General features: G+C 33.9%; 1 protein-coding gene across 1 annotated transcript in view; it reads right to left on the bottom strand.

Annotated features, from left to right (window-relative positions):
• TfIIB (transcription factor IIB) overlaps nt 1-16,029 on the bottom strand; it is a 66,800-nt gene continuing 50,771 nt past the window's right edge. Inside the window, exon 5 of the mRNA XM_065499591.1 lies at nt 1-271. Coding sequence (XP_065355663.1) covers nt 110-271 — 162 coding nt within the window. The 3' untranslated portion in view covers nt 1-109. The remainder of the gene's footprint in view (nt 272-16,029) is intronic.

Below are 16,029 nucleotides of genomic sequence, written 5' to 3'. Positions count from 1 at the left end.
TTTATTATTGGTATTATTATGTATTTATATTTATTATTTTCTTAAAAAAAAAACATAAAATTTTTCATGTTTTATAAAAAAAAAACATTAAAACGTATTTTGTTATATTTTACATCTGTGGAAGTTGTTCAATTGGTGTAGTAAATTTAAAGTCTTCTGGAAACAATTTAGCCGCTTCTGGGTACATAAGCTTATACGATTGTCTTATTGTCACATCAGCAACTCCAGCAATATCTCCAATTTCTTTTTGGCTACGCTTGTGCTCCGAAGCCTGTAAATAAATAAATTTTGTGTTAAATATAATTTATTTTTAAAGTATTCAAAAACCGAAACCGGTTAACCGGTTTTTTGTTGTTTAATAACCGACCGGGTTCGGCCGACAGGATCGGTTAACTGGTTTTTAGAATTAAAAACTTTATTTGAACCATTACTGGTTCTTATTTGCTTTTTAAAAATGTAGTCATATAAAAGATCCGATATAAAACTAGTCACGAATACATATCATAAATGGGGGTGTGCAATAATTTTGCAGTTTGCACTAATACTTAGTGATAGTGCAAAATAAGTGCAATCATTTTGTTCATATTTAGTGGTGAGTTGAAAATTAGCAGCCTCACTAAACATTAGTGATAGTGAGTTAAAAATTTTTTCTTAAATTAAACTCAAAATTAAATTAGTTGTTTTAAAAAAAATGCATCATCAGTTTATTGCAACTTTTTTTCTGCACTAATTTGAGTGCAACTTCAAATTGTGCACTAAATTTTTAAGTTCAAAATGGTTTAATTTTATTTCTGTGCACGAATTTAAAACTTAAGACTAATACTTCATTGAAAATAACAAAAAATATTTAAAATTTTTATTTTTCGAATTTGGATTCCACAATTTCATGACCACTCATTTTTGAAAATTTAGTTTAATGTAGCTTTTTTTGATTGCAGGTTAAAATTTTGCACTAATTAATTGTAGTGCAGATTTTTGCAATAAATCTTCGATTAGTGATAGTGAAAAATTATCACTATCACTATTTTAAAAGATCTTGCATCATTTCTGCTGAAACCTCTAGAGAGGGTTATTGACTTACACTTGAAAATTAATTGTAGAGGTTTTCTTTTATATAAAAATTTATTTTTATTAAAAATTTCTAACGACAAAAATATTTTTCATTTAATGAAAAAATTTAACAGAAATTCAAAAGTAATTTGATTAGAAAAAATAATATTAAATGTTTAAAGTAGACAATACATTGCTCCCCTCTGAATTTAAACTATGGATACAAATTAATTATTAGAATCTAAAAATGTAATGTGTTATTGATATTTAACGTGAAATATTAAGGGTTTCTTTTTGTTATTTCATATGGACTTTTTGTTATTTCATCCAAACATGGGAATGGATAGTTGTAGGTACAGGTTTTATTTGAGACATTGCATAACGTAAAGATAAAACGAACGAAAATGAAGAAATCTTCGGGCAATTGTAATACTTCTCCGTAAACCATTTCAGCAACAGAAGATTTTAGGTCTTCTTTAAAACATGCCCGAATACCAAGTAAAACAGGACCCAGTGAAATAGGATTATTTCGGATTTTCAGCACATCGTAATCCAGATTTTTGTAGTCCCCTGTCTGATAATAAAACATTTGGACATCCAAATCGACAAATCCATCCATTAAAAAAGGTTTTGCAAATAGTTTCAGCTTTTATATCGGATAATGGAAACGCTTCTAGCCATCTACTAAAATGATCAATGCAGGTTAACAAATGATCAATGCAGATGGTGGCAATGGTCCAACTATGTCAATGTGCACTTCTTTAAAGCGACCACTTTTAACAGGAATTGTTGTTATGTCTTGTTGTATTGCATGTATGTCTTGACATTTTATTTCTTTGACATGAAATACATTTACGTACCATTATACCAATGTCCTTATTCATGGAAGGCCAGACAAATCTTTGTGTTATCATCTTTCTATTATTTCTAATACCGCCAAATTATGGACACTAATAAAGACATCATTTCGAAAAAAAGGTTGAACGTAAGGACGAACTGTTCCCGTTGAAACTTCACAGTATATTGCCAATTTTGTATTAGGAAAATTAACTAATTTTGACGAATATTAATTATTATTGTCAATTAACTGCTTAAGTTTATCATCTTCTTTCTGCAATTGTAGGAGTTTTTGATAATCGAGACTTTTAACCGTGATTTCATCTATTCTTGACAATGTGTCTGCTACTATGTTCTCAACACCTGAGATATGATTTATATCCGTAGAAAATTGTGCAATATAATCTAAATGACGACATTGTCTTGGAGTGGCTTTTTTTAAGTTTTGTTCAAAAGCAAAAATAAATGGTTTGTTATCAGTAAAAATTTTGAATGGCCTTCCTTCTAAAAAATACCGAAAATATTTAATTGCTGAATATATAGCAAGCAGTTCTCGATCGTACGTGCTATATTTCAATTGAGCATCGTTAAATTTCTTTGAATAAAATCCTAAGGGTTTCCAACAACCATTAATTAATTGTTCTAAAGAAGCTCCCATTGCAAAAGAACTGGCAATTGTCGCATTTGGAAGTGGAAAAGACTGAATAGTAACTTGAGCTATCTCTTCTTTACACTTATTTAATGCTGCTATTGTTTCATTAGTCCAAGTAACAAGGCGCAAATCTTTCTTTTTGGCTCCAACTAACATATTATTAAGTGGGGCTTGAGTTTCTGCACCTTCTGGCAAAAATTTACGATACAAATTTATCAAAGCTAAAAATTGGCGAAGAGAATGGATTGTTTCAGGTTGTTTATAGTGAAGAATAGCTTCCACTTTCTTTTCCATTGGACTTATACCATTATCAGATATCTTATGTCCCAAAAACGATATTTCTGTAACGCCTAACTCACGTTTTCCGGCATTAATAACGATGCCATACTTTTGGAAAAGGTCCAATAAAAGTTTGATGTGGTTAAGATGTTCATCGGGGGAATTTGAAAAAACTAGAACGTCGTCCAATTATACAATTACAAAATTTAAACCACGTTCTACTTCATCCATGAAACGTTGGAAAGTCTGTGCTGCGTTACATAGCCCAAATGACATTCTCACAAACTCAAATAAGCCAAATGGAGTTATGATTGCAGTCTTTGGAATATCTTCCTCATTTACTGGTATTTGATGGTAAGCCTTCATCAAGTCAAATTTTGAAAAGATTTTTGCATTTGCCATAACCATTGAAAAATCTGTGAGATATGGAATGGGATATTTATCGGGAACCGTAATTTTATTTAGTGCCCGATAATCGCCAATCGAGGATTTGCCCAAGGACTATTACTAGGACGTATTATGCCTTTGTCCAATAAGTACTGAAATTCGGCTTTGGCGATAGCAAGTTTTTGTGGATCAAGTCTACGTGCGCGAGCTTTAACAGGGCTTCCTTTTGTTATAATTTGATGAACTACACAGTGTTTTGTTTCAAAATTTACATTATTCTGAGAAAGCAGTTGTGGATATTGTTTTAATAAAGAATGAAAACGTGATTCACCAGAAACTATTTTAATTTGTTCTTTATTTGATGTAAAACCAGGTGATTTAAGCAATGTATTACCATCAACTAAACATTTTCGTTGAAGGTCTGGTAATAATTGGTAAAATTTTAAGAAGTCTGCCCCTATGATTGGTTTAGGGATGTCAGCTAAAAGAGCATTTAAATGACCCATTTAAATGCTCTTCTCAGTCCTAGATCTAATTCAATCAGTTTTTCACCATATGTATGAATTGGGGAATTATTAGCAGCATATAGCGTTAATTTAGAGAGTGATTTTGATTTTTTGCAAGGAAAATTAAAATTTCTGCTCCGGAATCAATAAGGAATGCAATTTTTGATCGGCGTTCAGTTAAAAATAAACGAGAATTATGTTTACCATCGTCGTTAGACGCCGCAATTTGAGACGATGGATATTTTATTTTTTTGAATTTGCAAAATTGCATGGTTTGATGCATTTTGTAGCCCTTTCAGCAAATTTTCAGTAATACCAACACATACCTGAATTTTTCCGGTTGCCTGAACTGGATCTTTCAGAAGACTTACTTCTACTACGTTGACGTGAATGTCTTTCTAAAGCTTCAATTCGTGTTACAATAGTATCAAGCTTTTGAAATACGTCACCTACTTTTTGAGGGTTGTCACTTTCAGCAACAATTTCCGATATTTTAATTGAATTTGATGAATATTGTTTACATATCTTATCAGCTAAACTAGCTATCAGCTATTTTTTCTAAATCAGTAGATTCTGCTACAGCCAAGATACATTTGATTTTTTCAGGAAGACGCTCCATAAATAATGTTTTCAACATTTCATTACTTACTCTAGAACCAGATAAACATTTCATTTTTTGTAGGAGATGAGATGGTTTCTGATCGAGGCCACTTAATATTTTTTTTTAGTTGTCCTTAGTTGTCAATAGTTGACAGTAAGAATTGCCTGGATGTCATATCCCCTGGCCAACCAACATACTGGCCTACTGATCCTAGGAAAATTCCTGACCTTATAGACTTTGCCATATCCAGAAATTTAGACCGAAATTCAATATCTACGGAAATATCTTTTGATTTATCTTCCGACCATTCACCCGTAATAGTCACCTATCAAATATACCAAAATCTCCTGAAAATATTCCGTTTTACAAAACAAATTGGCTTAAATACAAGAAGTTTATCAGTAGCCATATCCACACAAATCCAAATATACAGTGTGAGGGAGAGATAAACGAATGCGTCAAAGACTTCACGTCATTAATTATTTCGGCTCTGGATCATTCAAGGATCGAGATCTCTAGAAAGCCAAAAATGCATATTTCCAATTCAGATATTGAACAATTGCTTCTCGAAAAGAGAAAGCTTAGAAGAGAATGGCAAATAGATCACCTGCTGCAAAGCAGAGGCTGTCCATCGCTACTAGAAGACTGAAGAGAGCCCTTTGTTTAGAAGAGGATCGCAGAAACGAAAGATACATTGAGAGTTTGACGAATACTAAACATACGAACTTTTCTCTTTGGAAAGCCACACGTAACATCAAACCACCGGTAGAGGGAAAAACTCCGTTGAGAAAATCTGACGGTAATTGGGCAAGAAATGATAAGGACAAAGCACTAATTTTTGCCGAGCACCTACGTAATGTATTTAAGCCAAATCCACCCAACAATGATTTTGTACTGGAAAATCCTCCTGTTCACGAGACAGCGGATGATCATATCAGAGTAAGTCCCGAGGACGTTCGAAAAGTTCTCAAAAATAACACAAATACAAAAAAATCTCCAGGATATGACAAAATTACGCCATCCATGATTAAAAACCTACCGAATATAGCTATAATCGTGCTATCTGTATTGTTTTCTGCGATCATTAGACTAGACGTTTTCCCAACTAATTGGAAAATTGCTCAGATCATAATGATACCTAAACCAGGAAAAGATTTAACAATGACGTCTTCATACAGACCTATAAGTCTACTGCCATGCATATCAAAGTTATTTGAGAAAGTATTGCAATGTAAAATTATTCCATACTTAAATAACCAAAATATTATCCCAGTTCATCAATTTGGTTTTCGTGAACAACATGGAACCATTGAACAAGTTAATCGATTGACTGGAGAGATCAGAAAATCTTTTGAAAATAAAAAATACTGCTGTGCTATCTTTTTGGACATCACCCAGGCCTTCGACAAGCTGTGGCATAAGGGGTTAATTCACAAAATTTAATGTCTACTGCCACCAAGTACGCATCGATTGCTGGAGTCATACATATCACACCGAGTTTTTAGAGTGAAATATTGCGATTATGTAACAAGAAATTATGAAATTAAAGCTGGTGTTCCACAGGGAAGTGTTCTCGGACCAACACTTTATTTGATATATACTTCTGACTTGCCTGTGTGTGATAGACTTACCATATCAACATTCGCTGATTTTTTTTTTTTTTTTTTCATCATTTATTTATTGTATCTTCATTATTTAATGAACTAACAATAAGTGGTTCAAATCTTATATCTAATATTATTATTTAATTAGTCCAGCCAGTGCCGGACGAAAAAATTTTGTGTTCATGGTTGTTTTGGTTAAATTGGCATTCTTCCTTCTAGATTAGGTCTGCTGTGTCCCTCCTTCTTAATCGAGTGTGGCCACGGTTATCTAATATGTTGCGGGCCAGCGGGTTTGGGTGAACTTCAAGTTTTTTTAAATATTTTTGTACGTTTTTCGATATTTCAGTTTTTACAATGGGCACGTTTAGATCTTTGTGTATATTCGCGTTTTTGATATACCAGGGGGCAACTGTGATCATTCTTAGAAACTTGTTTTGGCGTCTTTGGATCTTTTCTACATTTGACGCTGAGGCCGTGCCCCATAACTGTATGCCATAACACCATATCGGTTTTATGATCATTGTTGATTCCACAGCCTACGGCGGAAGCCGCTTAGAAAGAAAGAAGACAACTTGATATCTTCGTGTCTATTAGGGAACTAGGTTTATTTACACAATATTTTTCTTAAGTACTAATTATACAATTCTTAAAACTAAACTAGACTAAACACGTGTTGGAAATGTGTTTGCCTAAAACTATTTATATTTTGTATTTACCCACACTTAACATTAGTGAGAGGGAAAATACTTTCTGATCTTATATTTTCCACACACAATGCACATTTCACTACCTGCTTGTGTGTGTATGTCAAAGATCGATCATTCTATTAAAAATAAAAGACCAGACTAAAAAGTACAGTTTCACAAAACTGAACATTCTGCCGGCCTTGAAAGATCATACTCTTTCAAAAATTGGTACAAACATATTTAATAACTACCCTACAAAAGAAGGTAAACAACATCTGCAGCTAGCGGTTGGTTGACACGTTCTGCACAGGACACTGTTTGATATTGGTATGAATGTAGAGATGGTGAGAGGTACTGACATCTTTTGGCACCTTTATATAATAATACAATTGAGTAGATTGGTTTGTTCTACTTTGTATGTTGATATATTTCCAAAGGTTACACTCTTGTATTAATCCATATGAGAAGATTGGTTTGTTCTTCTATGTATGCGATTAGCAGCAAATTGCAAAGGCTGCCTTTCATCTCAATCCATCTGAGAAGATTGGTTTGTTCTTCCATGTATTCGATTAGAATTCAGCCACCTTCTTGCCTTTAAATAGAATGGCTTGCAGATATTTGTATGGTTAGGTCATTGTATGCGTTTACCTTTGCATTTGACAATGTTGCCTAAGACCATGTAATCCTTTGCCCTTTTGTACCTTCACCGCCTCTTCGCTTTCTTGGCTTCTTATTTTGGCTTAAGCTTCTTCATCAACGATCAATGCATACTCGTTCTTGGATTTCGGCAACACTTCTTCAACTGGTCACATGTTTCCACCTTCGATGAGAGTCCCTGACAACTTTTATAACTATTTATTTACTTTAACATATTTATGGTTTCTAAATACTTTTATATATTGTAAATAATAATCAATGGAATTTAAATATATTTGTACATATTAATTTTGAATTTGTTTTTATTTTATTTATAATTATTGTATTATTACAATTTTCATATAATTACTATATTTATTATTGTTATTTAAATTTCGTTTCATTTTCATTTATTTTTTATATTATTTTTATGTTTATAAAATCATATTTTTATTTTTTGTTATTACTACTTTCTTATTAGTTGATGATGAGTAACCCCACCTTCTTTATTTATAGATGGATTGTCCATCCTATTATCTTTTGCAGAATACGAAATGTTCCTGAATGATTAGTTCAGAATTTCATTTTCGTTTTCTTCAGTGGGAAAAGGACAAACATTGTGGTTCGATATTTTCGTTTCCCCATTGCTGGTCCTTACGTCCACCATTCTGCATAATCCATCCGAACCTAATATAGTTCGGATGACCCTCCCCCGCCTCCAGCAAATGGGAGGAGTGTTTTAATCTTTTAACAACACGGACCAATGTTTCCAAACGTTTACCTACTGAATCAACAAATGTCGAAAAAGATTATCCTATGAACTTCAAAATCATTGTTGTCATTTTTTTTTCTTTTTGTTAGCTTTATTTAATTTATTCTTTATTAAGGACATAATAGTAGTATATTTTGAGCCCACATTGTGTTCACTACTTTTTGGAACGTTTAAACAATCCATGCACTCCAAAATATCCCTACTATAATTATTTTTCTCGAAGAATTTACTACTTCTTGGCTTGCCTTCAAAGACTCGTTTTCCCTTCTTTCAATTTCTCGAAGGATTTACCACTTTTTGGCTTGCCTTCAAAGACTTGTTTTCCCTTCATTCAATTTCTCTAAGGATTTACCACATTTTGGCTTACCTTCAAAGACCTTTGACATTAACCTAGAGGATTTGCCATTCTATTATCACCCTTTGTGAAATATTGGCGTGCCTCCTAAGTCTTCGTCTTACTCCTAGAGGATATATTATTCCTTAATCACCCATTGTGGTATCTTGAATTGCCTCTAAGGAGTACTAAATTTTGTAAAAGAACTTAAATTTCATGACCTACTTTTGGACGATCTTTTCACGCACAGTTGCTCATCCTTTGATGGTAACTTTGAAAATTTCATATTGCTCTCTCCTATCAATTTTGCTTTTCAAAATAAAGGAGTTTATAAAAAAAACGGACAAAAAAACGTACAATGATGAACCAAATACATCAACAAAAAACATGAGGAGTTCACAACATCCCCATTTCCTTCTGAGATTAAGGTGCATACATCTTGTGGTATGCCCTCATTGTCTGAGAAGGCTTCTTTAGAGATTAAGGTTACACTAATGAACCTCATTGTCTCTAAAGAAGTATTTGGGTTTAACTTCTGATATTAAGGTACATGCATATCTCTGCGTGCCCTCAATGTCCCAGAAGCTTAAACCATTCTCTTCAGAGATAAAGGTTCCACTTATTGGACCTCATTGTCTCTGAAGGAATTCCCTATTCTTTCTTACCCAATTCTGCTTCAGGTCGCTCTGCGTCTTCGACTCTACTCTCAATCTTCTGACATCTTCCAAGGCGTCGTCTCATATCCACCAGTGAGGGTTACAAGTTCCTTACCACTGGTGGGGGGAAATTGTAACTTCACTGGTGTTTTTTAGGGGTCACCAAATGTTGAATCCACAGCCTACGGCGGAAGCCGCTTAGAAAGAAAGAAGACAACTTGATATCTTCGTGTCTATTAGGGAACTAGGTTTATTTACACAATATTTTTCTTAAGTACTAATTATACAATTCTTAAAACTAAACTAGACTAAACACGTGTTGGAAATGTGTTTGCCTAAAACTATTTATATTTTGTATTTACCCACACTTAACATTAGTGAGAGGGAAAATACTTTCTGATCTTATATTTTCCACACACAATGCACATTTCACTACCTGCTTGTGTGTGTATGTCAAAGATCGATCATTCTATTAAAAATAAAAGACCAGACTAAAAAGTACAGTTTCACAAAACTGAACAATCATGTTATAAAGTAGAAGTTTACAATCTAAACTAAGCGTGGAGTTTCTGCCAATAAGCCAATTAATTTGAATTGATTTCAATTTCATTTGAGTCAACTTTGCATCTATATGACTTTTCCATGTAAGGCGACGATCGAGATGTATTCCGAGGTATTTCACTTCCGATTGTTGAATTATTGTTTGGTTATTGATATGAATAGGGGGGCATGATTCTCTACGCAATGTAAATGTAATGTGTGTACATTTTTGCTCGTTGACTTTAATTTTCCATTGTTTTAACCATTTTTCTAATTCAAATATGTGGTTTTGTAAGTAACGAGACGCTTCTTGAGGGTTTTCATGGATGCTCAGAATAGCAGTATCATCAGCAAATGTTGATGTATGAGTGCGATTGTTAGTTGGCATATCAGACGAATATATCAAATATAAAAAAGGTCCCAGGATACTGCCTTGGGGGACTCCAGCTTCAATGGGTTGTGCAGTACTTAAAAAGTTTCCCTCTTTAACCTTAAATGTTCGACCAGTTAAATACCTTTCCAACAGCTTATGTGTGTTTGCCGGTAAATTTTGACTCAATTTGTATATTAATCCAGCATGCCATACCTTATCAAACGCTTGAGAGATGTCGATGAAGAGTGCAGAACAGTATTTCTTTTCTTCAAACGCTTTTCTCACCATATTTACAAGTCTATGGGTTTGTTCGATAGTACTGTGTTTTCTTCTAAATCCAAATTGATGATTCGGAATACAATTGTTTTCAGTTAACATCGGGTACAACTTGTTCATAAGTATCTTCTCAAATAGCTTTGATATATTAGACAATAGGCTGATGGGTCTGTATGATTCTACTTTTGTGTGATCTTTTCCCGGCTTGGGTATCATGGTAACCAGTGAAACCTTCCATTCTGGAGGATAATATTCAAGTCGTAATATAGCATTAAAAATAAAAAGAATTATTTTTATTGCTATCCGGGGTAGCTCCATAAGCATCTTGTTGCTGATCTTATCCATACCAGGCGCTTTCTTGGGATTTAAATCAGCAATAGCATTTTCGATCTCTCGAATCTCAAAACGTAGGGGTACGGCTGCTCCAAAATAGGGTGCAACAGGTGGCAACTCAATTGCTTCGTTTGATGTGTTCGGAGTAAATACTTTTTTTAAATGATTAACAAACAGATTCCCTTTTTCAGTATCATTTCTTGCCCAACCACCACTTGAATTTCGCAAGGGGGACTTACATATAACGGGTCTTTTAAGATTTTTTGTTGCTCGCCATAATGAGTAATCCGATTGCGGGGTTGCGTCCAGACTTTCTAAATATTTATTCAATGATTCCATTTTTCGAAATTCCAAGAGCTTTTTAAGTCTTTTTATACAATCTTTAAGCTTCGATTTTAGTTGGGGGATCTGTGCAATTGCCATTCTCTTCGAAATCTTCTTTTTTCATTTAAGAGCCGTTCGACATCTGCAGAATTAATTATATTATATCTGAATTGTCGGGGGGTTTGGGTAGCATGTTGAGCAGCCATTCTGAGATTTTTATCGAAATTGATAAGAGAGTGATCGATGTTTTCTGGTGTTCTTACCGGTATGTTTTCCGAGCAATGTGTACTGAGGTATTTTTATATTTGAGCCAATTTATTCTTGTGCCTGCCATCGCTAAATTACCAATCGGGGATACAATTTCTAGGGGGCTCAATAAAGTAATAATAGTGGGTGAGTGATCTGAAGATAGTTCCAGCAAGGATTCAATTTCAATCATTTCTCTAGGGATATTTTTCATCACGCTAAAATCAATATCATCCGGTATTTTTCGTGGGTCAGTAGGCCAGTAAGTAGGTTGGCCGCTCGAAAGCACATGCAAACCCATTTTAGAAATTGAGTCGAACAAAACACGACCTTTAGGGGTAATCAGTCGTGATCCCCAGAATGTGTGCTTAGCATTATAATCGCCAGCAGCCAGGAAACGGGGGCCTAGTGATTTAAAAAATCTATTATATTGACTTTCTGTAATTGAGAATCTTGGGGGTGAGTATATCGATGAAATCACTAAGTTTCGATGAAAATCTTCAAGACAGATTGTAGTAGCTTGAAGATAATCTTCGCAAAAATCACACATTAAGTAGTGTTTTATTCGAGCTTTTATTAAAATTGCCGAGCCTCCGCATGCTCTACCTCTGGGATCTTTGGTGTCATATATTACATATCAATTTATTCGAAAGGAACTTCTGGACGTCAAATGAGTTTCAGAAACCAGCATTACATCAATTTGTTGGTTTCTTAAAAAATATTCGAGTTCGTTTTTGTGTTGGCGTATGCCGTTTGCATTCCAAAAACATATTCTTAGGCAGTTCATGGTCTGTTAAGCACAGCCTGCAATAACATTGATTGCATCTTAAGCATTTCTTGCATCATGTTACTCATTGAGTTTGTAAAGTTATTTACCGATTGCACAAGAGTTTCTATTGTAGATTCTAGTCGGGTAAAATTGAAAATTGGCGTTTGCTCTCTTACCTCTGGGTTCATATTTTCGTTTTGGAGTTGACGGACTTGCGGCTGAGTTTGGTTGTTTCTAAGTACATTTGCATATGTTACTTTGTTGTCATATGTCTGTTGCAAAGGGGGGTAGTTCAAATTGATGTTATTTAATGGCTGAGCGGGGAAAATCTTTGGTTTCTGGCTTTGTGATTTTTTAACAATTGAGTAGACAGGACAACCCCTGTAGTTTGCTGTGTGGTTACCTCCGCAATTGCTGCATTTTTTTATTTTAGGATCATCTTTAGATTTGTTACATTGGGATGTGTTATGCAATTCCCCGCAAATGACACATACTGGTGGCAATTTGCAATATGCCTTGGTGTGTCCATATTCTTGGCAATTCATACATTGAACGGGGCCAAATCGTTTGTGTGGTTCTTCTACCGTAATTTTACGATGCAATAAGTACTTCAAGTTATATATGGGATGTGTTTTTTTTCAGGTTTATGTCACCGGGTTCAAGTTCAACACGGAAGAGTGGTTGGGGTATTTTTTCGCGATTTCTAATATTTATCACATTTTTTGTCTTATAGCCTTTATCTTCTAAGCTTTGCTTTATTTCGAGTGGTTCAACATTACAGTCAATACCCTTTATTACAACTTGTAGACCCTTGCTTCCTTTCAGCTGATAAGTGTAAAAACTTTTCTTTTGAGTTTCAAAATATGTTACAACCTTTCTATAATCGTTTTCACTATTGACCTGTATTTTAGTTTCATGAATCGTGCCTTTCTTGATTGGGATTACGTAAAAAGAGTTCTCTCCTATTAATGAGATCAGGCTCTGAACCAGTGGATTCGAATTATTTTCTCTCAAGTAAATGGGGGGTGGTTTTGTAGAATGGGTTTTATTTTCTGGTTCATTAGTTTCACATTCCAGAATAGAAAAACGATTTTCATTGTTTAGTCTATGAGGTTCACTATCCTTATATAATTTGGCCAAGGGTGCCGCTTTCGAGGACTTGGGACTTCGTGCCCGTTTTAATATTGTAATATACCGATCCATTCCAACCTGTATTTGGGATTTATTATCATTATTTAATGGTTGACTAATCTTGGGTACAGCGCCGCTTAATGGGTTAATTTTATTTGTAGTTAGTGTGATGGATTTCGTATCTGAAGCTGATATAGCTAGCATACTTTCAGGCATAGATAAAATATTTTTATTTTCTGATTGAGTTGAATTTTCTTTTGTTTGACAATCATTAGTTGTTGTCAATGCGGGGGAACAAGAACGAGCGCGGTTAACAGGTTTGGCGGTTAAAAACAAGTTGTCATCTATTCTTCTGTTTGTTTTGTTTATATTTTTTTCGTCTACATTAACTGTAACGTATGCATTTCTGCCGTTTACACTTAACCTTCGCTCACTGTTTTCGTTGAAGAGACTCATTTAAGAGTATTTGTAATTACTTTCGTTAACACTCTTGATCTTTATTTAATAGTCAATGCACAAAAAAGGTTCAAAAAAAGAAAAAAATATAAAGAATTTTTTTTTTACTTATTTGTCTTTTAGTTGTTGTTTTGATTTTTTTATTTAATAATATTATTAAAAAAAAAAAAAAGCGTCCTTTCGCGTAAATAATAAACAGGTGATATTTATATTTATTTTCCGATAGATACATTAAAATAACGAGTTAACTCGGAGTTAAAATAAACACGTCCGAACTGAACTAGAACTGAACTTTCGCTGATGATGCGGCAATACTTAGCTCACATGCAGATCCGCAGGTAACTTCTACGAAATTGGCCAATTATCTGAGACTCGTGGAGATATGGTTGAATAACTGGAGAATACGAGTAAATGAACTCAAAAGTAAACACATCACATTTACTCTCAGAAGGGGTGATTGTCCACCTATCACACTAAATAACATAAACATTCCACAGACAGATACTGTTACATACCTTGGTATTCACTTGGATAGACGACTTATTTGGCGTCGTCATATAGAAGCCAAGAGACTTCACATGAAGTTAAGAGCCTCTAGCCTTCACTGGTTACTCAATCACCAATCAAAATTAAGCCTTGACTATAAAGTCATCCTGTATAAATGTGTTTTAAAACCAATCTGGACATATGGAATCCAATTGTGGGGAACGGCCAGTAATTCCAGTATTGAACTTATACAGAGGGCCCAATCAAGAATTCTTAGGATAATGAAAGGTGCACCTTGGTACATAAGAAATGAGAACATCCATAGAGACCTACAAGTACCGTTAGTTAAAGATGAATTCAAGAATGTCTGTGAGAAAGACATCTCACACAGACCCAAACAAGATCAAGGCTTCGTAGAACCGATCTACCACCCCGCTAAGATGTGGCCCATATGAACATCAACGCTCCCGTCAGAGAGCAGTTAGTTTTAATTTTAGTTATAAGAGTTTATTACTTATTGTCAGGCCTAAGTAAGGCAGATTCGATAAATAAATAAACGTTAAAAAAAAAGTTGTCCTTCACCGGATTCTGCAAAATGCTGGATTATTCTTGTTTTCATAGCTAAACATCTTGCTTCAGATGAATCAAGATGACTTAAGAGATATTCATATTTAGTAGAATCTTGAGTAATTCCATTTAAATTAAATGTGGAATCAACCTGTAGAAACCAAATTTCTGGTTCTTTACGCCAAAAAGGAGGTAACTTTGCAATACGTGCAGCACAAATTGTAGGATGTGATATTTCTACATTATCTGAAATATTTGAATGTTGAGAAGATTGTTGTTGTAGGCCAGAAATCTGTGGATCATCATTTACAGAATGAGAAATTTGTACATTTTGTTCTCGTGGCGTCAACGGCATGATTTTTCTTTTTGATCGGCGTCACCAAATTGTAGAGGTTTTCTTTTATATAAAAATTTATTTTTATTAAAAACTTCTAACGACAAAAATATTTTTCATTTAATGAACAAATTTAACAAAAATTCAAAAGTAAATGTTTAAAGTAGACACTACAGAACTTATCTCTAAAACCCAACATGCTTATACCAAGGCTAGATCTGAGGAAACAGCTATATAATCGCTATTGGCTCCATTGAAGAGTCGCTATTGCATATGGAATATTCTCTTGTCGCCTTTATTGATAAAGAATATGCTTTTAATAATGTCAGACGCAATGATATCCTATCCCCGATGGTGGGTTAGATCGACGTATGTATATGCCGAATCGTCGGAAAAATACTCAGTAACAGGGTCATATGTGCTACGTTCGGTGGCGTCTGTGTCTCAGAAGTGGCAAATAGTGGGAACCCCTCAAGGAGGTGAACTATAACCACTTCTGTGAAACATGACTATGAAAGAATCCAAATAGCCGATTACTCTGACGACGTTGCTGTAATTGTTGTACCATTTGTCCTATCTATCGATAACATGTTATCTAATGATAGACATAGACATTTTATTTGCTGCGGTAAAGTGTGAAACGCAATAATCAAAAGAATGGAAGTTAGTTTTAAATGTTCCCTCAAATACTTTGATAAATTTAAAATAAAAGTAATTGATTGTAAAACACAAGCTATTATATTTCCATATCTAAAACGTATTCCTACAAAAAATGTATATTATAGGGGAGTTTTTATCCCTCTAAAGGATAAAATCAAATATTTTTTCTTTCTAGGATACAGAGAAGTCTACTGGAGCACAATATTGATGACATCTGAGACCATTTCAAATTGACTTTTTTTTAAATTATTTAAAATTATTCTTATGATTTCAAATATTTTATCCTTAAATTTTATTATTTTTGCTTGCACTAATTTATTTCACTAAATTTGTTTTATTTTTTTCTTAATTTTTCAACACTTGATTTTATATTGTTACTTTTTTATGCGCTATGGTCTAGTTACCCGGCGTATTCATTGGCGCATATTCAGAAATCATAACTAAAGTCGGAACTAGTAAAACAGAAACTAAAAAATAGTTCATAGATAGTTGTAGATCTTATTCACAATTCATAACTAGCTTAGTTACTGCTTT

The sequence above is a fragment of the Calliphora vicina genome, chromosome 2 (assembly GCF_958450345.1).
Source record: "Calliphora vicina chromosome 2, idCalVici1.1, whole genome shotgun sequence".
Taxonomy (NCBI): domain Eukaryota; kingdom Metazoa; phylum Arthropoda; class Insecta; order Diptera; family Calliphoridae; genus Calliphora; species Calliphora vicina.
The sequence above is the reverse complement of the archived record's forward strand: the minus strand, read 5'-3'. Positions and strand labels throughout refer to the sequence as shown.